Here is a 27736-nt window from a genome sequence, read left to right as displayed (position 1 = left end):
GGAGGAAGACCCCCCCGGAGCTGTTTAATAAATTATTTTAAAAACCTGTGTAGTGTGTTTTATTATTGACACTTTTTCCCTAGGTGAATGGGTAGGGGTACCATGTACCCCATACTCATTCACATAGGGTGGGGGGCCGGGATCTGGGGGCCCTCTTATTATAGGGGGCTCCCGGATTCCGATAAGCCCCCCGTCCGCAGACCCCGACAACCAACGGCCAGGGTTGTCGGGAAGAGGCCCTTGTCCTCATCAACATGGGGACAAGGTGCTTTGGGGTTGGGGGGTGGGGGGGCCCCGCAGGGTGCCCCCTCCCCCAAAGCACCCACCCCCTCATGTTGAGGGCATGCGGCCTGGTACGGTTCAGGAGGGGGGGGGCGCTCGCTCCTCCCCACCCCCTTTCCTGACCGGCCAGGCTGCGTGCTCGGATCGGGGTCTGGTATGGATTATAGGGGGGACCCCACGCCGTTTTTTCGGGGTAGGGGGGCTTCCCTTTAAAATCCATACTAGACCTAAGGGCCTGGTATGACCCGCAACGGGGCTCGCAAGGTGTCAATCTCGCCGATAAAAGCGGCAAGATTGACTTCCTTTTCTAGTCCCGTCGCACCTGAGTCACGTTCAAAATGAACGGACTTGTCCATGTGTGGGCAAGTCCGTTCATTCTGAAAGTCCGCCGTAACTCCGGCGAAAGTCCGTCGAAAAGACGGGCGGACTTAGCCCGCCGGAAAGTCCAGTCGTGTGTGGGCAAGTCCGTCCGTTTTAAAGCCCGGCGCACCTAGCGGACAAAGTCCGTCAGAAAGTGTGCCGGACCAAGTATGCCAGAAAGTCCGATCATGTGTACGCGGCATAAGACGTATGGGCAGAAGTGACGTTTTGACGTCGCTTCCGCCCTGCAGTGTCATGGAGACGAGTGGGCGCCATCTTCCCCTCACTCGTCTCCAGGCACAGAAGGGAGACAGACGCAATCGTCTCCGCCGCTGCCGACGGCTCCGGTAAGCAGCGGAGGGCACCGGATCGCGGCGGGAGGGGGGCCTTTCCCGCCACCGATAAAAGTGATCTTGCGGCGAATCCGCTGCAGAGATCACTTTTATCTTGTAGCCAACCGCCGGCCGAAAATGGGGATACCGGGGTTATGGCAGCTAGCTGCTACCATAACAACGATATCCGTCCCCAAAAAAGGGACGTACATCAGCGTGCGGCGGTCGGCAAGTGGTTAAGCAACAGACAGCATGAATTCATGAAAGACAGAAGTTGTCAAACAAATCTGATTTCTTTTTATGAAGAGGTAAGTAAAACCTTGGACAGAGGGGTGGCGGTGGACGTGGTATACTTGGATTTTGCAAAAACGCTTGACACCGTTCCCCCACACACGGCTCATGTGTAAGGTAAAGTCTACAGGCTTGGAAATATCAGTTTGTAAATGGATAGAAAACTGGCTAAAAGGCTGAATTCAGAGAGTAGTGGTTAATGATTCTTACACTGAATGGTCTAAGGTTATTAGTGGTGTACCCCAAGGTTCAGTGCTGGGACCCTTACTTTTTAATATCTTTATAAATGATATTGGGTCTGGGATTAAAAGTAACATTTCTGTCTTTGCAGATGACACCAAACTATGCAGTGGAATAACATCCTTACAGGATGTCTTCAATTTACAAGCCAACCTAAATGCACTGTCTAATTGGACGACTATGTGGCAGATGAGGTTTAATGTTGAGAAATGTAAAGTTATGCACTTGGGGGCTAAGAATATGCATGCATCATACATACTAGGGGGGGTACAACTGGGTGAATCCATAGTGGAGAAGGATCTGCGGGTTTTGGTAGATCATAAGCTCAATAATAACATGCAATACCAAGCTGCGGTTTCCAAAGTGAGCAAAGTCCTTTCTTGTATTAAGAGAGGTATGGACTCCAGAGAGAGAGATATCATTTTGCCCATGTTCAAATCATTAGTAAGACCTCATCTGGAATATGCAGTTCAGTTTTGGGCACCAGTTCTCAAAAAGGATATCGGGGGAACTGGAGAAAGTGCAGAGAAGAGCAACCAAACTGATAAGAGGCATGGAGGAGCTCAGCTATGAGGAAAGATTAGAGGAAATGAATTTATTCACTCTTGAGAAGAGGAGATTAAGGGGGGAAATGATCAACATGTTCAAATATATAAGGGGTCCATAAAGTGAACTTGGTGTTGAATTATTCTCTTTACGGTCAACCCAGAGGACACGGGGGAACTCTTTACGTCTAGAGGAAAAGAGATTTCATCTCCAAATACGGAAAGGTTTCTTCACAGTAAGAGCTGTGAAAATGTGGAATAGACTCCCTCCAGAGGTGGTTCTAGCCAGCTCAGTAGATTGCTTTAAGAAAGGCCTGGATACTTTCCTAAATGTACATAATATAACTGGGTAATAACATTTATAGCAGGGTTATGCAATTAGTGGACCTCCAGCGCTTCCAGAACTACAAGTCCCATGAGGCATAGCAAGATTCTGACAGCCACAAGCATGACACCCAGAGGCAGAGGCATGATGGGACTTGTAGTTCTGCAACAGCTGAAGGTAATTGCATATCCCTGATTTATAGGTAAAGCTGATCCAGGGAAAATCTGATTGCCTCTCTGGGATCAGGAAGGAATTTTTTCTCCTGCTGTAGCAAATTGGATCATTTGGGGGTTTTTTCACCTTCCTCTGGATCAACTGTGGGTATATGGGATTGTATGATATTTTTTTATTTTATTTTATTTTTTTTTTATGGTTGAACTAGATGGACTTGTGTCTTTTTTTCAACCTGACTAACTATGTAACTATGTAGAAGATAGACAAACACACCACTATATGCTGAGCACAAACAGTAGGTAATCCAAGTAATTGGTTCACATTAAGGAATTCCAGTCCTTTAAATTAACCCTGTGTGTATTCCTCTTAATTCAACTCTGTTATAACAGTTTATACACTCTGATGAATATTCCAGTCACATTTCAGAAAGTGCATTCCTATTTTTCTAGATGAATTAAAGGCATATTAAACTCACACCGGCCACTTTATTAGGTACACCTGCTCAATTGCTTGGTAACACAAATTGCTAATCAGCCAATCACATGGCAGCATCTTATTGCATTTCGGCATCTAGATATGAAGACAACTCGCTGAAGTTCAAACCAAGCATCAGAATGGGGAAGAAAGGGGATTTAAGTGACTCTGAATGTGACATGGTTGTTGGTTTTAGACGGGCTGGTCTGAGTATTTCAAAAACTGCTGATCTACTGAGATGTTCACGCACAACCATCTCTAGGGTTTACAGAGAATGGTCCAAAAAAGAGAAAATATCCAGTGAGTGGCAGATGTGTGGATGAAGATGCCTTGTTGATGTCAGAGGTCAGAGGAGAATGGGCAGACTGGTTCAAGATAATAGAAAGGCAACAGTAACTTTATTATTATTATACAGGATTTATATAGCGCCAACAGTTTACGCAGTGCTTTACAACATTAGGGAGGACAGTACAAGTACAATACAATTCATTACAGGAGGAATCAGAGGACCCTGCTCATTAGAGCTTACAATCTAGGAGGGAGGGTCAAGTTATACAAAAGGGTAATAGCTGTGGGGGATGAGCTAATGGAGAAAATAGTGCAGTTATTAGATGGAGGCAGGATAGGCTTCTCTGAAGAGGAAAGTTTTCAGGGATCGCCTAAAGGTGGATAAATTTGGAGACAGTCTGACAGATTGGGGTAGGGAATTCCAGAGGATGGGCGAGGCTCGGGAGAAGTCCTGGAGGCGGATATGGGAGGAGGTGATGAGGGAGCTAGAGAGCAGGAGGTCCTGGGAGGAACGGAGACGGCGATTAGGTTGGTATTTTGAGACTAAGCTAGTGATGTAGCTGGGGGCAGAGTTGTGGATGGCTTTGTAACTTATTGTTAGTATTTTGAATTTATTTCGTTGGGCGAGTGGCAGCCAATGGAGGGATTGGCAGAGGGGGGTAGCAGACACTGAGTGGTTTGTAAGGTGGATGAGTCTGGCAGCAGCATTCATGATGGACTGAAGGGGGGATAATCTATTTAAAGGTAAGCCAATGACGAGGTAGTTGCAGTAGTCGAGGCGAGAGATAACCAGGGAGTGAATCAGGAGCTTTGTGGTTTCATTGGTTAGAAAGGGACGTAGTTTAGAGATGTTGCGGAGGTTGAGGCGGCAAGCTTTGGAAAGTGATTGGATGTGGGGCGGAAAGGAGAGTTCAGAGTGCAGGATAACACCTAGCACCCTGACATGTGGGGACGGGTGGATGGTTGTGCCATTGCTCTTGACAGACAAGTCAGAGGAAGAAGCACGTGGGGGAGGAAATATGATAAGCTTGGTTTTGGACAAGTTGAGTTTGAGGAAGTGGTGTGACATCCATACAGATATGTCTGTTAGTAAGTTAGTGATGCGTGAGGAGACTGATGGAGTGAGTTGAGGGGTGGAGAGATAGATTTGTGTGTCGTCAGCGTATAAATGATATTGAAAGCCGTGAGAGGCTATCAGCTGACCCAGGGAAGAGGTGTAGATTGAAAATAAAAGAGGTCCAAGAACAGAACCTTGGGGGACCCCGACAGAGAAGGGAAGAGGAGTGGAGGAAGTAGAATTGTAAGTGACACAGAAGGTGCATTGCAATAGGTAGGGTGAGAGCCACTGAAGAGCACAGTCACGGAGACCGAGGGAGTAAAGTTTTTTGAGGAGGAGGGGGTGGTCAACTGTGTCAAAGGCAGCTGAAAGATCCAGAAGTAGGAGTACAGAATAGTGTCCGTTGGTTTTTGCAGTTAGTAGGTCATTTGTGAGTTTTAAAAGAGCAGTTTCTGTGGGGTGTTGAGGGCGAAATCCAGATTGAAGGGGATCAAGAAGGTTGTTTTTAATGAGGTGGTCACTCGGTTGTAAACCAGGCGTTCAAGGAGTTTAGAGGAAAAGGGGAGCAAGGTACTCAATTAACCACTCGTTACAATCAAGGTATGCAGAATAACATCTCTGAACACACAACGCAGCGAACCTTGAAGCAGATGGGCTACAGCAGCAGAAGACCACACTGGGTGCCACTCCTGTCAGCTAAGAACAGAAAACTGAGGCTACAATTCGCACAGGCTCACCAAAATTGGACAATAGAAGATTGGAAAAATATTGCCTGGTCTGATGAGTCTTCATTTCAGCTGCGACATTCAGATTGTAGGGTCAGAATTTGGCATAAACAACATGAAAGCATGGATCCATCCTGCCTTGTATCAACGGTTCAGGCTGGTGGGGGTGGTGTAATGGTGTGGGGGATATTTGCTTGGCACACTTTTGGCCTCTTAGTATCAATTGAGCATGGCTTAAATACCAAGGCCTACCTGAGTATTGTTGCTGACCATGTCCATCCCTTTATGATTACAGTGTACCCATCTTCTGATGTCTACATCAAGCAGGATAATGCACCATATCACAGAGCTCAAATCATCTCACCACTGGTTTCTTGAACATGACAATGAGTTCACTGTACTGCAATGGCCTCCACAGTCACCAGATCTCAATCCAATAGAGCACCTTTGGGATGTGCAGCCTAAAAAATCTGCAGCAACTGCGTGATGCCATCATGTCAATATGGACCAAAATCTTTGAGGAATGTTTCCAACACCTTGTTGAATCCATGCCACAAACAATCAAGACTGTTCTGAAAGCAAAAGGGGGTCCAACCCGGTGCTAACAAGGTGTACCTAATGAAGTGTATTTCGTATAAGACAACACATTTTCAGTATAGGTCCACTTTAAAAGTCTTGCTGGGATAAACAATTACATAGCAACAGATATAAAAACAAAAGCAAGCTGCCATTTTTATTTTTCCTGGCCAAAATGGAGCTCTCAGCTTCCTTTGGCCTTGCCCATATCTCTTAAAGTCTAGGTAGTTGGTCATAAAATCTTAAAGGGGTTGTAAACCCTTGTGTTTTTTCACCTTAATGCATCCTCTGCATTAAGGTGAAAAAACACCTGGCAGTGACCGGCCCCCCCAGTGACGGCAGAGACGCACTCTTCCTCTGCCCGGGGTTCTCGGCTCTTGATTGGATAGATTGATAGCAGCGCAGCCATTGGCTCCCGCTGCTGTCAATCAAATCCAATGACGCAGGCGATGGGGGGCGGGGCTGAGTCTATGGACGCTGAATGATGGACTCGGTAACGCGCCCCCAAAAGGTAACCCCCCCTCATTTGGATAGATTCGGGATGAGTAAATTCTTCTGTCAAGTTTGATTGCCCCCCGCAACCCCTTTTGGGAGAATTTACAGCACTTTTTGTACTTGTGACAGCAGTACAAGAAACGGGGGAAGCAGTTCTCTCAGGAAAACACAGACTGATGTTGTACCCTGTACACTTTTACTGAAAAAAGTGTTTTGTTGTAGTCTGTGTCTATGAGATGAGATTTAAAGTGATACTAAGCACACACTGTGGCTAATGGCACTGAAATTATTTTAATTTAAAAAAACAAACATCTAAGTATCTAAGTACCTTTTTCTAAATCGATCTATAGCTGTCGCATGAGCCAGCTCTCTGCCATTCTGTCTGCAGGGAAACATAAGCAGGAGGAGCTTCTAGTCCTCTGCTGCTGGTCACATGTTCAAAATAAAAATAAAAATAAAAAACAGCCTTTGGAATACAGGATAAAAATTAATAAATAATATCATTAAACTGTTTTAAATTGTCATACAAATATATATTTAAAATCCAATCTTTATTATTTTTTGGCAATAACATGGTGTGTGCCAGTCACAGGGTGTGTCACGCTCCCTTCCAGACTGTGTCTTAGAATAAGAGAGAGGTGAAGCCTTCATCAATCTACATGTAATATCCCACCCCATTGTGTTTAGCTGGTTAATAGGCATGGAGGAGGAGGGAGGGAGTGGGCTGTCATTTACCAGAGTGTATATGACCAGAGTGTATACGCCCACATGTGTGACTCTAGTCACATGGGCTGCTCAGTTGTGATAGGGATGAGATGCTCAGCATAGAAAATCACTGAAATCTGAGCATGTGCAGAGCTGCCAACACCGCTCTGCAAAATCCCTAGCTGAATTGGGACATGAACAGAAGGGGGAGATAGAGAACAGCAGGATCAACCAAAGTTTTTGAAGAATACAGAAAGAGTATAAACAGCATGTAATACACCATTTATTGATAGTTTTTTTTATGATGTGGGTTTAGTGACACCCTAAGCTGGCCATACATTATACAATTTTCTCATTCAATTTTCTCTAGATTTACCTTCAACTATGTAGTACAAGGGCCTGCCTATTGCATACAAATTGAAATTGTTTAGGTTTGATCTCATATTATATGGTTTTGGTAAATCTAAGGATACTTTCACACTGGGGCGGTGCCGGCGTTAGCGGTAAATCGCTGCTCGTTTTAGCGGCACTGTACCACTGTTATAGAAGAGCTTTGGTGCTGCTTTTCGTTTATGGGGAACTGTGTCAAATGCACCACGTCTACGGGCTTTCCTTTATCTAGATGGCAACTCACCTCCTCATAGAAGGTTAATAGATTGGTTTGGCAAGAACGATTCTTCATGAATCCATGCTGATTACTGCTAATGATACCAATTTCATTACTAAAATCTTTTATATAGTCCCTTATCATCCCCTCCAAGAGCTTGCATACTATTGATGTTAGGCTAACTGGTCTGTAATTCCCAGGGATGTATTTTGGCCCTTTTTTAAACATTGGTGCTACATTGACTTTTCTCCAATCAGCTGGTACAATTCCAGTCAGTAGACTGTCAGTAAAAATTAGGAACAATGGTCTGGTAATTACTTGACTGAGTTCCCTAAGTACCCTCGGTTGCAAGCCATCTGGTCCCGGTGATTTACTAATGTTAAAGCGGGGTTCCACTCAAATTTTTAACTTAATCTTATCCCCTTCAGTTAATTGCATAGATGTTCAAATGCCGCACGAAAAAATTTTTTATCGCTGTAATTACCTTTATATTGTACTTTATTGTGGCACTTCCTGTCTCTCCTCCCATGGGAGTAGGCGTGTTTATTGCCTTTCCCCGGCGCCGCACTGTCTCCTGGGAGCTTAGTGTCAGGCTTCCCAAGATTCAGTGCGGGAACAATGATCATGCGTGTGAACAAGCTTTGAATGAACAGCATTCACTGCATCCAGGAAATCAATGCTTGTGGGCTTCACATGCCCACAAGTAAGATGGAAACAGCCAGCATCACAGAGGTGGAAATATTACACCCATACTGTGAGTATTATTTTGGGATTAGCAAAGTGTCTCAATGACCTAAAAAAAAAAAAAAAAGATTGGTCGCCGGACTCCCACTTTAAGTTTTCCAAGTCTATTTCTAATTCTGTCCTCTGTTAGCCATGAGGGTGCTTCCTATGATGTCTCATGAGGACAAACACTGCAGTTTTGATTACTAAAGCACCCCTGATTCCCTGGTGAAGACTGAGGAGAAGAATAAATCCAACACCTTCAAAATCTCCCCAACATTGTAACCAGATGTTCTTCCTCATTCTTTATGGGGCCAATATGGTCTGTCCTCCCTTTTTTACTGTTTATATACTTAAAAAAATGTTTTTGCTCTCCTCCGCTATGTGTCATTTGTGTTCTATCTTAGCCACCCTAACTGCACCCTTACATATCTTGTTGCATTCTTTGTGAAGTCTGAATGCTGATGATGATCCCTCAGCCTTGTATTTTTTGAAGGCCTTCTCTCCTTTGCGATAATTGTGATCATAATAGCAACAAATGCATCAATGTAACAATAAACAGTGGTGGAATAATTCAAGCTTGGGCTATGGGCTGTATTCAGTTCATGTTTTCCCCCCCAACCAGTTTATTGGGATTGTAAATAAGGTTTGAGAGCAGCGTAAGTGTGGATTGGGTATAACATCTCCATCTGCCTTCTACTGTATATTGACTACTGCTCCTTTATTTCTGTAGAAGAGTAAAACCCCAGTTAGAGCATTTGCAGACTAGATATGCTCATAGGAAACAACACATCCCCTGCCATTGACATATATTTGCGTACAACTAATATATAGGGGGCAATGAGAGCTCAGAGCTCAGGGTATAAAGCCAGCTCCCCTTAAAGATGATCATTAGGTAGCCTGAAAGCGTGCCTAAAACTTGCCTACAAACAACCTGACTGCCAAAGAGTTTTGCCTAAGAAAGCTCTTTGCACAAACATGCAAGTTGGACTGAGGATGGCGGAAGTCCTGATGGAACAACTTTCATCTGAGGTGGCACAGCTAGGGAACACTGGTTTTTTACGCATGTTGGCATCTTAACACCAGCATGACAATATGTGCATATGTTGGGCAACATTACTGATCCAAAACAATTTTTTGTACATGGCCCCCCAAATTTGATAAGCTAAACGTCAACTCCGAATGAGGCAACAGTTTTGAATAGAAATATTTCAAGGTCTATGAAGTCACTCATTACACAGATTGAAGTACACATTGTTGGCGTTTAATTTATGCCTGGGATGTGCTAGCGACAAGAATACTTGGCAGTGTACACTTACAATGGGACATGGCATTTTTTTATTGAATTACAGCTTGAAAGTGAGTCTGAACAAGTAGATGCAACATCATTAATCAGTTCACATGATGATCACGTTCAGTACTGCATTGCTGTGCTTTTTCCAGTGTATAAAGTATGTAATATGTATCAAAATGCTGACATGCTAATAGTATTCAGTTTTAATAACTATTAATTTAATAGACTGAATATGTTATATTACACAGAATATCAGGTAATTGTAGCAATGATATAGTCGGAGCAGTAACCTCTCTAATACATTCTGCTGTTTATGGAGTCACACTATTCGGTTTATTTATTATTATAGTGCAAAGAGCTGTGGTGTGTAGTGGTAACCCACAGCAACCAATCAGAGCACCTAAGCACCCACAGCACTTAACTGTCATTAAACCTAATGCCCTGTACACACGATCGGACTTTCCGACAGAAAATGTGCAATCGGAGCTTTTCGGAAATTCCGACCGTGTGTAGGCTCCATCGGACTTTTTCCATCGGAATTTCCGACACACAAAGTTTGAGAGTTGGATCTAAAATTTTTCCGACAACAAAATCCGTTTGCGTAAATTCCGATCATGTGTAGACCATTCCGACGCACACGCATGTGCCACGCATGCTCAGAATCAAGCAGAAGAGCCGCACTGGCTATTGAACTTTATTTTTCTCGGCTCGTCGTAAGTGTTGTACGTCACTGCGTTCTTGACGTTCGGAATTTCCGTCCAACTTTGTGTGACCGTGTGTATGCAAGACAAGTTTGAGCCAACATCCGTCAGAAAAAATCCGATGGATCTTGTTGTCGGAATGTCCGATCGTGTCTACAGGGCATAACAGAGGATCCTCTGACTATAGTTGCCCCTGTAATATGTGCCATAATATGTTCCATAAAATACAGATAGACCAATGTTGTATTTTTAATATCATGGTTTATAATTTAAATTACAGTGTGTTTAAAGTATGTAATCTACATAAAATATGTTCTTTCAGATCTGTTAACACTAATAACTACCAACTGGTACCACCAATATTGGTGAGAGTAATGAATGATGATTTCTGATAGGTCACCGTGGGTTTATTATCTATTGATCTACAACACATAAACATATTATCTGAAGCCTTACAGAATATATAACATCATTCCTGCCCCCATGGTGCTTACAATCTAATGGCCTCACAATGGTCATATAACGACACACAGGTTGATTTACTAAAACTGGAGCGCAAAATCTGGTGCAGCTCTGCATAGAGACCAAGCTTCCAGGTTTTTTATTAGTCAAAGCTTAATTGAACAAGTTGAACCTAGAAGACGACTGGCTACCATGCACAGCTATACCAGATTTTAGACTCTCCAGTTTTAGTAAATAAACCCTAGACTCTTTAGGGTCTGTTTGAGTTGAACCCAAATATCCTAGCAATAGGTTTTAAAGTTTCAGGAGGAGACCCACACAAGCAAAAGAAGAACATATGTTCTATTGCAGACAAACTGAACCTAAGACCTCAAAGCTAACCACTGTGCTTCATGCCATTGCTCCTTGGACGGCATTAGTAAATAAGCTTATATATGTTGCCTTCAGTCATCTTCTATTTTGATATTGCTCCCATCACCAAGGCTAAATCAACAAGAGCTGCATAACAGACATAATCTATCCCAGTATTAACATGTGCTTGTGTTTTTAGGCTGTATATTAGGATAACTCCACAGTGTCATCTAGTAATGAAATGCTCATTTTTTGAGGCAACATAATGATGTAATTCACATTCAGAAGAAAATAAAATATAAACAACACGACTCAATCATAACAGATATACATTTCTTTTTCCAGAGCCCATTTCTACATACATACTGCCAAGATATTTTTGGCAACAGCTGTGCTATACTATTGTGTAAACTAGAATAAGTTTTACAACACATGGCTTGGGCATTGAATATTGCATTTCTACTGAAACAGCCATCATCTTGACTCCTACGTTGGATAGAAAATTGAAGCTGTCACTCAGACGTTGTCACAGAATTGTTGTGCCAAGTTCTACAGTAACCCTAGCGTAGAGTCTAGCATTTCTAAAGAGTGCAGGTTCATTATCAGATTATCACAAAAACAAAGAGAACAGAGGCTGAAAGATCAAAAATCACACATTGCCAATTATCTATAGGAATGAGTTTAGGATATGCTTTTGGGAATATTTATGCATTTATATAAACTCATTTCTATACATATATAGTCCACAGTACTGCATACCAACTGAACATATAAATTAAAAGGACGTTATTATTGTTTTCTTAAAAATTCAAAGTCTGGGACATCATCTTCCACCATTCCATCAGCTCTTCCTTTTCCTCCTCTTTTCTTTCCGATAAGGACTCCAAATCAAAATCAATCTGTGTAAAAGGAAAAAATATACTGAAAAAAAGAACAAAAACGTGGGAGCAGCAGAGAAAATAAGAGCGTGGGTGCAGCAGAGAAAATACATTTCACCCCTGGCATTCACATTTTGATGCATAAAGATTAATAAAGATATCATGGGGCCCACTTATAAAGCAGCAGCATGGCCTTACCAAAAAAAAAACACCGCCACATTTATAAAGCACAAAACAGTGATTTACAAATATACCATTAAAGTGGTTGTAAAACTCAGACATGAAATATGAACAAAGAATATCCCTCTTTAGTGTGTACTTGTCTCAATTAACCATTAGCCGACCAGCTGCCATCATTATACTGCGGCAGGTTGGCTCCTTCCTGCAAATCGCCGTAGCTGTACGTAGGCCCTTTAAACAGCTGTAGCTGTCGCACGCGTGCGCCCGCTGCACAGCGGGGGACGTGATGCGTGTGGCCGGCAGGCGCGATGTCCGCTGGCCACGCACGACTGCGAGCACGAGAGCCAGAATGGGGATGTGTGTGTCACATCCCCATTCTGTCAGGAGAGGAGAGACAGATCGTCTATTCCTACTAGTTAGGAACAGCGATATGTCTCCTCCTAGTCAGTCACATCCCCCCACAGTTAGAAACACACGAGGGAACACATTAAGCCCCTTGATCGCCTCCTAGTGTTATCCCCTTCCCTACTAGTGACATTTACACAGTAATCAGTGCATTTTTATAGCACTGATCGCTGTATAATGTCAGTGGTCCCAAAAATGTGTCAAAAGTGTCCGATCTGTTTGCCGCAATGTCGCAGTCCCGAAAAAAATCGCAGATCTCTGCAATTACTAGTAAAAAAAAAAAAATACTAATAAAAATGCCATAAATCTATTCCTTATTTTGTAGACACTATAACTTTTGCGCAAACCAATCAATATACGCTTATTGAGTTTTTATTTTACCAAAAATATGTAGAAGAATATATATAAACTGATGAAGAAATTTATTTTTTTACATTTTTTGTGTGGGATATTTATTATAGCAAAAAGTAAAAAATATTGTTTTTTTTTCAAAATTGTTTATAGCGCAAAAAATAAAAACCGCAGAGGTGATCGAATACCATCAAAAGAAAGCTCTATTTGTGGGAAAAAAAGGATGTCAATTTTGTTTGGGTACAACGTCGCACGACCACACAATTGTCAGTTAAAGCGGCACAGTGCCATATCACAAAAAACTGCCTGGTCATTAAGGGGGCAAATCCTTCTGGGGCTGGTTAAAGGATAAGTTCACTTTTCTCCAAAAAAATAATAAATACAAGTAAAAAAATATGCATTAATTATTTTTTTTGTTAGAGTCCTGTGAAGCGCAGATTGTTGGTGTAATGCCACAGTCCTGCAGACTGTCTGTGTAGATCAACAGCGCTCTGGGAGTTCATAGAGAACTACAAGTCAACAGCCGCAAAGGCTGTCATGACTTGTCGTTTTCCCATTCACAAAACACTTTTTTTTATTGTAACAGCTTGCAGGGGGAGGGGATCCCCACTCGCAGTAAAAACGGGGACTTAGGGGGGGCGCAGGGGCCGGTGCATTTGTAACATATTACATGTTACACCCTGAATACGTGAGTAACATGTCACATGTTACAAAAGGTGAACTTATCTTTTAAGAGCACTAAGTGTCATTTCTGTCTGCTGCCTTATTCCTCTGCTATCGGCATAAGTCACTCCTGACAAGTTTTCTTGAGACCAAGAGAAAAAAAGATGACAGGGGAGGGAGCTCCAGAAGATTGACAGCCTCAGATCTTTTCCTATATGCTCTGTTAAAGGAGGGGGGGGGGGGGTCTGTCCCTTCCCTCCAATTTAGCTGTCAAAGCTCTCCTCACTGAGCTCTGCAGGGTGTAACTTCAGGTTTCCTCCTCCTATTTTCTGAACTCTCAGACAAACTTTATAAATTCAACACTTTAAATGGTGTAAAGAAGAGAAGATTGCAGATAATCATGTACAACTTATGTAGCAGGATTTGTTTCATCTCTGTGTATCACCGGAATCCAGTCACTTCACTGGGTATATGTAAAGGTTTACAACCACTTTAAGTATCCTTAACCTCCCTGGCGGTATTCCCGAGTGTGGCTCGGGGTTAAAATTCAGTACCATTAGCGGTAACCCCGAGCCACACTCGGGATCGCATTGCAGGATCCTGGGGCGGCTTTACTTACCTTGTCCCCGGGATCCTGCGATGTCACCCGCAGTGTCCGAGGGCTCCGTCCTCCTCCGAAGCCTCTCCGTGCCAGGCTCCGTTCCCTGCGAGCGGCGCGATGCACGGTGCGGAGCCTGGCGGCAAATTAAAAAAAAAGTAAAAATCATAACACATACAGTACTGTAATCTTACAGATTACAGTACTGTATGAAATGATTTCACATCCCTTTTGTCCCCAGTGCTTTGTCCCATGCCCTGCATGCAGTTTTACATGATATACACTGTTCTTTCTGCCTGGAAACTGGAGATTGTCCATAGCAACCAAAAAGTGTCCCTTTACTTCAAAAGTGGCTTTAGACCAGCTAGAAAACAGCGATAGTAAATTAGAACACTTGCAGAATTAAGCGATAGTGAATTGTGGGGAAATTTATTTTATTACTATTTTTTTTTTTTAATTATTTATTTTTATTTATTATATTATAATTTATGTTTTTGTGTTTCAAACTTTATCATACCCGGGATATCTACTAGACTCTGGTTTGGACAGATTTAAGTGTGTTATTGTTAAGATTTACAGACCTACAATATAAAACGCCAAATTTCCATGCAAAATAATTGTACCGCTTTCAGCACCTAAAATCCGAAATAATCATACCGCCAGGGAGGTTAAGCAAGCAAAGCCCCATTCATTTTTAATAATGGGTGGAACATTTCTGGGAGGTCAGATTCTGTTAACATGACCTGTCAAAGTGCTGAAACTGAGCTCTCGCTCTTTTGCATTGTGTTTTTTTAAGAGTGCCGCTATTTTTAGCAGAGCTTTATCGTCGTTTTAGCGCCATGTTTCGGCCGCTAGCTAGCTTTTAACCCCCAGCTAGCGGCCGAAAAAGGGTTAAAAGCCCGGCAAAGCACCGCTATGGCGGCGCTGCCCATTGATTTCAAAAAGCCCCTTTAAAGAAGCTGCTAGCAGGACTTTTTTTGACGTCCTGCCAGCCCATCGCTCCAATGTGAAAGCACTCAGGCTTTCACATTGGAGTGACAGGAGAGGTGCTTTACAGGCACTTTGCAGGTGCTATTTTTAGCGCTATAGCGCCTGTAAAGCGCCTCAGTGTGAAAGGGGTCTTATACTCTATAGAATACTGTAGACTAAATCCTGCTGTCTACATTTTATCAGTAAACACTGCAGTGTCCTGCAGATAGCATTATCTAGGTGTAAATATAGGTATGTTTTAAATAGCCAGCCATGTATATCATTAGGATTTCAATTATTGTTTAAAGAGGGAGTAAACCGCTGGCTTTTTTTTTTTTTTCCTAACCTGCAAAGTAAAGTCGTAATGTGCTAGTATGCATCACATACTAGCACATTATGTGAAATTTACCTGCAAACGAAGCCCTCCAGCGATGCGATCGCATCCGTCTTCTCCTGTCTTCCTTTCAGGTCTGCGGACTCCGGCAGTGTGACTCGTGGGAGCCGCAGCTCAAGGCACAAGGCTCTGAAGGAACAGCATGGGTGGCCATTCCTTCAGAGCGCATGCGCGGATGACGTCATCGGCTGCATATACAGTAAATATCTCCTAAATGCTGCACGTTTAGGAGATATTTACAGTACCTATAGGTAAGCCTTATTATAGGCTTACCTATAGGTACAATTAATCAGTGGGAGTTTACAACCACTTTAAGGGCTCATTCACACCAGGTGGACAAATGCTGCAAAAAGTCTTATTTCCTATCAGAGCAGTTTTCTATTGGTCAATTACAAGAAATCGTTAGAAAATGATTACCTTGGTAGCAGGACTATAGGCAACAGCTACTTTTTTAGTGCTTGCCAGAAAGCCAGGAGCTGAAGCTGTGACTTTGTAGTTTCCAGGTGAAAGCAGCCTCCAGTAATCACCGTCCTTAGCTAACAAAAAAACATATAAATACATATATAAAGCATCTATGGTCAAAATTAAAAATCATATATTCATTTCCACATTGTATTTCAATTATTTCTAGCCTATTAATCTGAATGAACTTGAAGTTTGTAAACTAAAGGAGATTCCCCTTCCTTAAATTCTATGACAAGTATTCACCATGTCCTGTGAATAGACACTGCTGTGTCACACATTTCACAGAACCTGCCTTCTGAACTACAGAGGAGCTGAGATGAGGAGTTTAAGGGAGCCAGAGTCAGTACAGGAATCATGGTTTGCAGGCAGCAAAGTACCATGGGATATGTAGTCCTTAGAGATGGAAAGTAAATAGCAGAGGGGAAGCTGCAAAGCTTGCTTGGGATCCAGGAAGTTGTGAAAAGAGATGGTCAGCAGTCAGGCAGCACTCAGGGGTTCAGCTTGCCCCTCCTGTGTTACTGCTTTCTCTTCTCTGTAAAGCTGATGGAACAAAGCTGTAGACATGCTCAGTTACACCTAGAAAACACATTTTTTTCTTTTTTTTAATTTTTCGTCCAATGAAGAAAATATTTTACAGAGACAAGATTATTCTCACATTCCTCCATGATTAAGCCATGATTGAGTGGGGTGAAATGCATCAGGGGTATGGCCTGGGTGGAGGCTGAACCTGTCTTGTTAATTTACCTTTCGGGCCAATTAGTGTGTGGCGGTGTTTCTCCCTTTCCAGTATATGCCACAGAGCCAATGGATGGGCTACCTAGCCTCCTGCACCTTTGAGTAAGAGTCACCTACGTTGAAGGATAATCGTCTGGAGCGCCACCCCAAGTTTTTTAGGATTATTCTCACTTACTGCATAATTCTATCTATATTTTGAAGCCATTTAAGATTTTATGAATCATTATTTAGTTATTTCTTCAAGAAACAACAGTATAACAGTCAAACAGATGATCTCATGTCTGATGGCCTGCAGCCATTGGCAGCTAACAGTCTTCAAGGAAATTACCACTAGGTGGTTGCCTTCTCCACTTTCACATAGGCTAAATATATACACTCAGCTAAGCTGAGCATTAATGTTAATGCAGCAAGCTGGCCTGAAAGGTATCTAAAGACAGGGAGATTATACCTGCATGCCCAACCATTACCTGTTTAAAGCATTACTAAGCTCAAGAACAAAAAAGTAATATAATGCAGTTACTAGTCCTTAGATGTGAACTCTGCATTCGTTCTCGCTTTTGTCTCTATTTTCACCTACTGATCCTGCCGATAATTCCTGTCCTAGGGTGACAACGCTTACACACCGTACTGTATCAACGAAAGAGCAGTATTGTCACCCTAGCACATGGCTACAGAAACCTCTCCCTCTCATCCATAACATATGGAGGACGGGTTCTGTAATTCTCAGAGATCGCTGGGAACAATGGCGTTGATTTACTAAAGGCAAATAAGCTGTTTACTTTGCATTTGAATTTCTTTTTAGATTAGTGAAAAGGATGAGGTTCTGCTGATTTCCATCATCCAATCATGCGTAAGAAGAAATCCTGTTTTTTATTTTATTTTCCTTGCACGTGATTGGGTATTCTTTGCAAAGTAACATTCACTAAGCTCTGAGGAAAATTCCTGTGCAGTGTGAACCTATTTGTCTTTAGTAAATCAACCTCAAAATAACTGATAAGAGCACAGGCAGAGAGCACAGATACTTATCAGCCCACTGGATTTCTGGCAAGATCAACAGATTTTGCACTTAACGAAAAACTATAACAAAACACTTTCAATATTATATTTAATAGACCAGAAAGTGTCAAAAGCATAACCTTTAATATGCTCAGTGAATCTATCAGGGCCTCTGGAGTGCATTAGGGAGATTACTGACAAGACACAGAAGTACCTATGCTTGTCTTTAAAGCGGAGTTCCACCCATTTAAAAGTCAGCAGCTACAAAAAGTGTAGCTGCTGACTTCTATTAATCAGACACTCACCTATCCCATGGTCCAGCGATGCGGCGCCGGCATTCTTACTGTGGGCGCCCGGCTGTGGCTTCACAGCCAGGCGCGCACTGTGCATGCGCGAGCCACGCTTCACGCTGTGAATGGCCAGGCAATCTTCTGGGACCAGTGATGTGTCACAGAAGATTGCATGGAGGGAGTAGGGAGAGGTGATCTTCCTTCTGGCGCAGCGGCGCCAGGGGAGGAAGTGGGAGCTGGGTTCCTGTAAAAACAGGGTACCCGCTCCCCCCCAAAAAAATGACATGCCGAATGTGGCATGTCAGGGGGTCACCAACACTTAAAGCAGAAGTTCCATTTTTGGATGGAACTCCGCTTTAACGTAGCTCTGAAATGGGAAGAAGCCTGGATCTTGGGCCCAGGTTTTTTATGAAGATTCCATTTCTCTCTAAATCCAGTTTAAGGCCAACACCCTCCTGTGCTAATCCCTACCGCATTTCATTCAACTATTACATGTGGACACTTCTGGACCTAGGATGCAGGGTCCTCCTGGCACACAAGAACTGATCTGAAGACAACTGCAGTATTTCCATGTGCCACAAGGTGCCTGAACTTCCCCCAGTAATGTCAGTATGTTGATGAGTCTGACAGGTTCACACACTTTTATTCTCTGAATTCTTACATACGCATATCTATACTCTTTACTCTCCAAACACATCTGGGTCTCATATCTTATTTCTGGCCACACACAGCAATTTTCAAGCACTTTGAACCACATTTAGGCAGCTTTCAATCCATAAAACAACCAATAATGTCAACGCAACTGGCTATCTACAGTTGCCATCGTTAAATGGTTTTACTACAAACTGTTTATGGTAGATTGCCTTTATTCATTGAGCCATTTTTGTAAAGACGAGCTGGTTGAAAGTGTGTAAAATTGCATAAAAACTGTGTATGCTAGCATAGCTATCATTTTAATAAAAGTAGTTGAAGAAACATATTCACATAATTCACTGTAGCCAATCAGATTTAGATTAGGTACTTTAGAATAATAGCTAAACATTTGTCTGTCTGCTATTAATTGTTGGAGACCGTTTTGCAATAGTAAATGGTATAAATAGGTTTTTACTTTATTTTTTTATGTATCATATTACTAATAAGCTCTGGTACACACCAGTGCAGAGTGACTTCAAAACAGTGCGATTTCATGTACAGCTGCTGATATCTGTGTGACTTCATTTAACAGATGTCAATGCAAATTGCACTGAAATTGCACAAATAGTGCAGGAACCTTTTTCAGAGTTGCAGCAATTTGAACAGTGCCATTGCCGCAAATAAGGTGCCACTTGTCGTGTGACTTTGAACTGTCAAGTTGCTTGACCAGTCCCACTGGTGTGAACCAGGGTTTAAGGTGCATGTTTAGTAGACAAAAATAACAATGCACTACATTTGTAATAAAGTTTAGTGCTTTTAAGCACTGTGGGGGAGATTTACTAAAACTGGTGCACACAGAATCCAGTGCAGCTGTGCATACTCACCAGTTTCTAGGTTTTATTGTCAAAGCCTGATTGAACAAGCTGAACTTAGCCCTCGTTCACACTGAACATGGCTCTGAAATCGTGTGAGATTTCAAAGCCGCATTTCAGTCCGACTTCGGGGGTGACTTGAAAGACATCTGTGCGGGTTCATGCACAGATGTCCCATACCTCTCTACGAGATCAACTATAACTGTATGAAGAAAAAAAGTTCAAACAAATACTTTAATGATGTATTTTCTTCTCCCTGGGCTCATTAGATGACCTAGCCTAGACTATCTTCCAGACTCACCTGTGGTTATGTCATGGTTGATCCCATCTACGGATATTGTTGCATTAGCAATGGGATTTCCCTGATGGTCCTTAACAAATCCTTTCACTCCACGATGCACCTGAAAAATAGATAAAGTTGATAGCAGGCTATGTCGACCAGTAAGAGTCAAAAGAAAAAACTCCATGCAGATGTCTAAAAACACCTTCTAGTTACATACTGTAGGCATTCCTTTTAAAATCAAACTGACCTTCACTAAAATTGCTAATTATTTTTTTTATCTAGGAGCACAGCCTGTGCTGCTTCCACCTTTCTCACCTAGGCAAGAATGAATAGTAATGATTAAGCACATTTCTGTTGTGTGAAACGCGTCAACCTTGACCACTGCTAGTGTCTTCTGGTGTCATTTTGGATATTTTCATATTTTACTAAACTTTACTTGGAGCCCACGTGAGGTGCAGCCATTTCTTATTTTGACAATTTACCACGAAGGCGAGCCGGGGCTAGCACTCAGGTGTGTGTTCCAGTGGGCGTATCAGTTACACCTGGAGCGGGGAGTTCTTTTTATTTGGACTAGGCAAGAATGATCCCTGCCTGAAGCCTCCTGAGATACCCATGTCACGCATTCTAGGAGACTTCGGGACTATGTAGCACACATTGTGCATGCACAGTATAGGGTAATCAGGTGGCCAGCAGTTATGACCTGGGCAGCAACCTTTGTAATCATGATCCTTTGTCAAAACTCATGTCTCTCTATTGCCAAACAGTCGAAGCATATCGTTTTCAATACAGAGGCTTACCTATATATGCTCCTAGAATTTCTTACTGCTGCTTCAATTAGGTCAGATGGATTATCAACAATTAGTGTTGATACAGAGACAGGTCATTCTTTTAAGTTTTTCCAACTTAAGGAAGAGAGTGCTAAGAGGAAGGGTCTGATTGCTAACATTAACTAATCAGTCCCAGTGTAGTAAATAAGAGAAACACTGATGGGAAATCACACGATCAGGAAATTACACTTCTGGGGATTTTGTGTACACAAAGCAGCCTGTGTGTTGCTATGGTGTGGGAAGTAAACTCAGAATTTATTGGTAGATTAACAAAAAAAAAAATCTGAGATGCAGATTGAAACAGTCAATATAAATTACAATAAATTACAAAATGTTTATGTGTGGCAAATAGCATGTATAGCGATTTGAGATATATATATATATATAGATCCACACACACACACATGTACACAGTACTGTATCTCACAAAAGTGAGTACACACCTCACATTTTTGTAAATATTTTATTTTATCTTTTCATGTGACAACACTGAAGAAATGACACTTTGCTACAATGTAAAGCGGTGAGTGTACAGCTTGTATAACAGTGTAAATTTACTGTCCCCTCAAAATAACTCAACACACAGCCATTAATGTCTAAACTGCTGGCAACAAAAATGAGTACACCCCTAAGGGAAAATGTCCAAATTGGGCCCAATATTTTGTGTGGCCACCATTATTTTCCAGAATTGAATTAACCCTCTTGGGCATGGAGTTCACCAGAGCTTCACAGGCTGTCCTCTTCCACTCCTCCATGACGACATCATGGAGCTTGTGGATGTTAGAGACCTTGTGCTCCTCTGGCTTCCATTTGAGGATGCCCCACAGATGCTCAATAAGGTTTTGGTCTGGAGACATGCTTGGCCAGTCCATCACTATTACTCTCAGCTTCTTTAGCAAAACAGTGGTCATCTTGGAGGTGTGTTTGGGGTCGTTATCATGTTGGAATATTGCCCTGCGGCCCAGTCTCCAAAAGGAGGGTATCATGCTCTGCTTCAGTATGTCACAGTACATGTTGGCATTCATGGTTCCCTCAATGAACTGTAGCTCCTTTAGTGCCGGCAGCACCCATGCAGCCCCAGACCATGACACTCCCACCACCATGCTTGACTGTAGACAAGACACCAAGGCACACTTGTCTTTGTACTCTTCACCTGGTTGCCACCACACACGCTTGACACCATCAAAACCAAGTAAATTTATCTTGGTCTCATCAGACCACAGGACATGGTTCCAGTAATCCATGTCCTTAGTCTGCTTGTCTTGCTTTGCTTGTCAGCAAACTGTTTGTGGGCTTTCTTGTGCATCATCTTTAGAAGAGGCTTCCTTCTGGGACGACAGCCATGCAGACCAATTTAATGACGTGTGCAGCATATGGGGTGAGCACTGACAGGCTGACCCCTCACCCCTTCAACCTCCGCAGCAAGGTTGGCTGCACTCATACGTCTATTTCACAAAGACAACCTCTGTATATGATGCTGAGCACGTACACTCAACTTCTTTGGTCGACCGAGGCAAGGCCTTTTCTGAGTGGAACCTGTCCTGTTAAATTGCTGTATGGTCTTGGCCACCATGCTGCAGCTCAGTTTCAGGGTCTTGGCAATCTTCTTCTAGCTTAGGCCATCTTTATGTAGACCAACAATTCTTTTTTTCAGATCCCCAGAGAGTTCTTTGCCATGAGGTGCCATGTTGAACTTCCAGTGACCGGTATGAGAGAGTGAGTGCGATAACACCAAATTTAACACACCTGCTCCCCGTTCACACCTGAGACCTTGTAATACTAATGAGTCACATGACACTGGGGCAGGGAAAATCTCTAATTTGGCTCAATTTGGACATTTTCACTTAGGGGTGTACTCACTTTTGTTGCCAGTGATTTAGACATTAATGGCTGTGTGTTGAGTTATTTTGAGGGGACAGAAAATTGACACTGTTATACAAGCTGTACACTCACTACTTTCTAGCAAAGTGTCATTTCTTCAGTGTTGTCACGAGAAAAGATATAATAAAATATTTACAAAAATGTGAGGGGTCTACTCACTTTTTTGAGATACTGTGTATATATATATATATATATTAGAGCTGCACAATTAATTGTCAAGAATCGTTATCGCGATCTTGACTAAAGTGTTTCACAATTCTTTCTATGCATGCAAAGAATTCTCTCTGCTCTTCTGAAGCCACAGCCATCAAAAGAAAGGAAGGAAAAAAACGGGCAGTTTGCCAAGAATCAAAACATTCTTTATCAGTTGAATTTAAGTATAAACATTGTAACAATTTGTCAATGGAATAGACTTTGTGTGTAAGTGAAAAAAGTTGAACCACTTAAACACTAAACCTTTTTCTGACATTTGTTGGTTTCAAGTTAAAATAATTTTTTTTTTTTGCTAGAAAATTACTTAGAACCCCCACACATTATATTTATATATATATATATATATATATATATATATATATATATATATATATATATATATATATATATATATATATATATATTAAAAAAAAAAAAAACTAACCACTAAAGTTAGCCCATTTCTTTTTGTATAATGTGAAAGGTTTTTACATCGCGAGAATCGTGAGAGAATCGTGATCTTTTTATTAAGCAAAAAAATCATGATTCTCATTTTGGCCAGAATCGTGCAGCTCTAATATATGTATAGCCATCTTCAGAAGAAGTGGAGTTACTACCTAATGATTCAGTACAGAATGTTAAGGTAATTCACGGGCCTTATATTCTTTTCAATTGTCCTATCTTATAACGGGATTGAGAAAACAATACTATTTGCAGAATACTAGGATAACCATTAAACATATGCATTGCTTCCTAAAAACAGAAAATACCTGCTTAATGTAATTCACTAGAGAGTCCTTGTTTTCTTCCCAGTAATTCTTTAGAAGTTCTTCAGGTGGAAACTTGTCACAGCTCAGCTCCACAGTTATTTCAAAACAGTTACTGCTTAAATAATTGAAATCCTGCATTCCTGAAATTCAAGCACATTGTTTAATGGTGTTTACTGGGAGACTTCAGGGAAAATACATCCATGAACTATAGGTTATAAACAATGTAATACGTGTTTCATTAAAGCAGAACTATGGGCAAAACCCTTTTTTCTTCATATTGGATATAGTAAGGGAGTGTTATAACCCCTGTCAGAATATGTTTCACCATCTGTGTCCCATTGGAGATTTTGCTTCACTTCCTATCCCATACCCAACCAGGAAGTGAGAGGAAACCCCTGCAAAATTAAGGGAATTCCTTGGGGACCCACAGGTCACCAGAACTAGTGTCCCTATTGGAATATTTCCCCTCTATAACAGTGCTTTTCTGGGGACAACCCAAAATATGGGATTTTCCTTTAGCCTCGGTTCACACCAGAGGCGGCACGACTTGCAGGTCGCCTCACCGAGGCGACCTGCACACGACTGCCGGGGCGACTTGCAAGACGACTTCTGTATAGAAGTCTATGCAAGTCGCCCCCAAAGTAGTACAGGAACCTTTCTTCTAAGTCGGAGCGACTTGCGTCGCTCCGATTAGAACGGTTCCATTGTACAGAACGGGAGGCGACTTGTCAGGCGGCTAGGTCGCCTGACAAGTCGCCCCCGTGTGAACCGAGCCTTCCTTTCACTTTCAATGATAATTGTAAACAGGATAAATAGAGAGCGCACAGACAGCAATAAAAAATAAAAGGGGTCTATTCCATCCCCTCTCTATCCAAAACTAAAAAAAAAAAAAAAAAAAAAGCTTTGTCTTTAGTTATACTTTAAGTTTGCTCTACATACTAACTACAGCTTATGCTGGTTCCATCTACTAAAACAGGAAGGCAACAAAGCAGTTGTGTTTAGGTTGTGAGATTGGGATGATAAGACTCCAGAAAGAATGGAAAAGCTCACAAAAGACATCAATTGACCATACAGGGGGTTCCATCATTACTGTAACTTGCGCAATCAGAATATTTCAGCCTCCTGGCTTACTCTCTTGCCACACGGCTGCTTCAGGCCTCAAGCCTAGGCCCTAGGTCTGCTCCTCAGACCAAAAGAGTTAGAGTCAAGCTCTCTCATAGCTTACTCAGAATCAGCTTCTTGCTGCTCTGTCACAGACTACATCTGCCTCCTGCCGGCAGCACGCTCTTTCTGCCCCATGCAGGCTCTCTGACTCCTGAAGAGGATGGGAGTCCTCCTGACTCCCATGCACAGACCTCCTGTCTGTTGGGGTGGAGCCCTGAGCTGTAACCCCAGGTCTATTATGAATCCAGCCCACACCTGAACAATCAACGTGCCTGCTTCTCCAAAAATCTGGAGTAAACCAGCAATCTTCTGAGTAGCACGAGATCCCACTACTACAAGGTCCATAGGTGGAGATCAATGGACATTAAACAAATGGCATCATTTGCACTGCTGTCTGCACCAGTCAGTATGTCCACAGTGAGGATTACTGCCTAATGAAAGCAACAGAACCTTCATCACTGCTGCATTCCATTACCCTAACTAAAGGGAAACATTTCCAAATGTGCATATCATAGCTTCGCTGCTATTACTGTATATACAAATACAGTAAAAAGGTGAAATAAAGGTGGTGTTGCTCAATCCTTCCAACTTCCCTTAAACATATCCATGTTTTTATGTAAAAACAAATAGAAATAGTTTATGCTAATTTACCCTAAAGGGTTTGAATGAAAATAAGTAATAAATAAGATATGGTTTGTACACCTTCAAGGGAAAATATAGCAAATCAGGCAACACGATGAAATGGGGTGGGAGAACTATACTAACAGACTCCTCCAAAGAAAAAAATTCTAAAAACAAACGATAACAAAGTAATGACAGCACACCACTGTCTGTTTAGAATTATAAAATGAATGTACTATCACATATAAATAGTTATAGTAGAATATACATACAGGACATATGTATATATTTTAGTTGGACTGTGCCCCAAACAAGCTCTGCTAATGCTATATGAAAGGAATGCTACCTAGAGTCTCAGTGATCCAATAGTCATAAGAAAGGTTTTATAAGGGGAACATCCACCACAATCATTATATGGAAAGAAGATACCATATACTGCCTTTTTTTTGTTCAGGTTGTGTTTGGCTTGACAAAAGATGTTCTCTCTGAAACATTTGCATCATTCACATTTATGCCTTAATTTAAGCAATGATGGATTTACTATTAGAAAAAGTAGGCCTATACCCTAATGCAGCAGAAAAAAAGTTATCTGCCACAACTTTTTCCCACAATAAGAAGAAATACAATAATGGAAAAGGGAAAAGTCCTGGAAGTCCCACATCTTTGCAAAACCCTGTAAAAAAGTGTTTGACAGCCTCAGCCCGGGCTCCAACCAGGCCACGGGCATGGCCTAGTTGGAGCCGTGGCTGAGGCTATCAGACACCTTCTTACAGGGTTTTGCAGAGATGTGTGACTTCCAGGACTTTTCCATTAGATGTCTAGAGCTGGGACGAGCTCTGTCCTTGTCTGCCCTCCAAGCGGTTGCTACATAGGAGGACCCGGTGGAGCATTGAGAGGCACCTGTCAATTTAGTTTGGGTCACAAAAAATACAGTACAATCTCATACAAGCTTATTTACTGACACAATATTCTAAAGATGGCCATACACTGTCCGAATTGTGACCAGTTCCTGATTACCCTGGCCAAAATTTGCTTTGCGGGAGGTCTTGTCACCCCCCACACTCAACATTCTTCAACTGAAAAATTGAAGGAGCCGAGTGTAAACTTGTTGGTCGAACAGCATCTGCGTTCAATCAGATGCAGCCGCTGTTTGAGAATTCTGACAGCCGATGCCATTATCATTCAATAACCCAACAGGGGGATTAATCCATCTGTGCTGTATAGTGTGGATAGAGGTATCTGTTAGATTTTTTCTTTGTTAGATTTTTTTTTGTTCAATCTGTAGTGTACGTCAGTGTATGGCTAGCCTAAGCCAGGGTAGGACCAAAAAACAAGAAAATGTTCTTCGTAAATGGATAATCCTAGCAGGGGATATTTTCTGAGGAGCCAGAGGTTGTATGTCCACAGGTTCTAGTGATAAAATAGATGCAAGATTTTAAAGTCAGTAAATATATGGGTTTGACCCCTGTCAGGTGCTTGCTGATTCATGGGGCAAATGTAGTGCAATGGGCTCAATAACACAGCACACATGCAAGAAATGGGGTTAGTGGTACGGGACAGCTGCCGCAGGGCTCTTTCACACGGGGCGGATCAGTGATGATCAGCCCCGTGAACACCCGCTTGCTCAGCGGGGATCGATCCGCCGATCCCCGCTGAGCAGGAAGATGACAGGTCACACAATGTGCAGCGACAGACCTGTCAGAGTGCCGCTCTCCCCTATGGGGGATCGGATGATGACGGACCGTAGAGTCCGTCGTCACCCGATCCGAAAACAGATGGAAAAGTAGGGTTTTCCTCCGTTACACTTTTTCGGATCGGAGCGGGTCGGATGTCGGCGGACGTTCATCCGCTGACATCCGCTATTCCATAGGGATACATGTATGTCCATTTTTCATCCGAAAACGGAAGGATGAAAAACGGACATACGGATCGTCTGTGTGAAAGAGCCCTTAGTGTTTTTTTAACATTCAGGCCATGGTCATGGGGGAGCAGTAGGCATGCCACTGCAGCAACACAGACACAAGATACTCTTCCACATTCAAACACCACGTGAATCCAGCTTTGAAAGCGTTAACAAAAAAACAAAACAAAAACCTTGGTGTGGTTCCCCTCTGGTCCATAGAAAGTCACAGCACAAACTCCAACTGACTACCAATTATCTTAGACCTCATGTAGATTGGCTTTCCAGCATTTTACTTGGGATTGAAACAACCTTTAAAGGCATGTCAGGTAAATTCCATTAAAAAAAAAACAGAAGTGTTGATAATTGTGCAGAGACTTCATAAAAATGGCTTTGTGTTTTTGTGGATGCAGTCTACTGTGCATTAGGATGTGTTCCTGCAGCTTCAAAGGGAACACAAACTGGTTGTAAAAAAAGAAAGTGCATGCTTTTAGGCAGAACATGAAATGCATAAATCTCATCTACATAAACTCTTAAAGGAGTGGACACATATACAGTAACATTTAATCTGCTTGCCTGGTTAAAGAGCTAGTTTGCATATTAACAGTTTCAGGAACAGAGATCAAACTTACTAATATGCAATCTAAGCAGCCATACATTGG

General features: G+C 42.1%; 1 protein-coding gene across 1 annotated transcript in view; it reads right to left on the bottom strand.

Annotated features, from left to right (window-relative positions):
* Window positions 1–3392: 3392 nt before the first annotated feature.
* Window positions 3393–27736, bottom strand: part of CPE (carboxypeptidase E) — a 99975-nt gene continuing 75631 nt past the window's right edge. Inside the window, exons 6-9 of the mRNA XM_073606088.1 lie at window positions 23390–23529; window positions 19738–19837; window positions 15863–15981; window positions 3393–11906 (exon numbers count right to left, since the gene is read on the bottom strand). Of these exons, the coding sequence (XP_073462189.1) occupies window positions 11808–11906; window positions 15863–15981; window positions 19738–19837; window positions 23390–23529 (458 nt within the window). The 3' untranslated portion in view covers window positions 3393–11807. The remainder of the gene's footprint in view (window positions 11907–15862; window positions 15982–19737; window positions 19838–23389; window positions 23530–27736) is intronic.

Source organism: Aquarana catesbeiana, linkage group LG01 (genome assembly GCF_042186555.1).
Source record: "Aquarana catesbeiana isolate 2022-GZ linkage group LG01, ASM4218655v1, whole genome shotgun sequence".
In the NCBI taxonomy this organism is placed as follows: Eukaryota; Metazoa; Chordata; class Amphibia; order Anura; family Ranidae; genus Aquarana; species Aquarana catesbeiana.
This window is presented reverse-complemented; position numbering and strand designations above follow the sequence as displayed.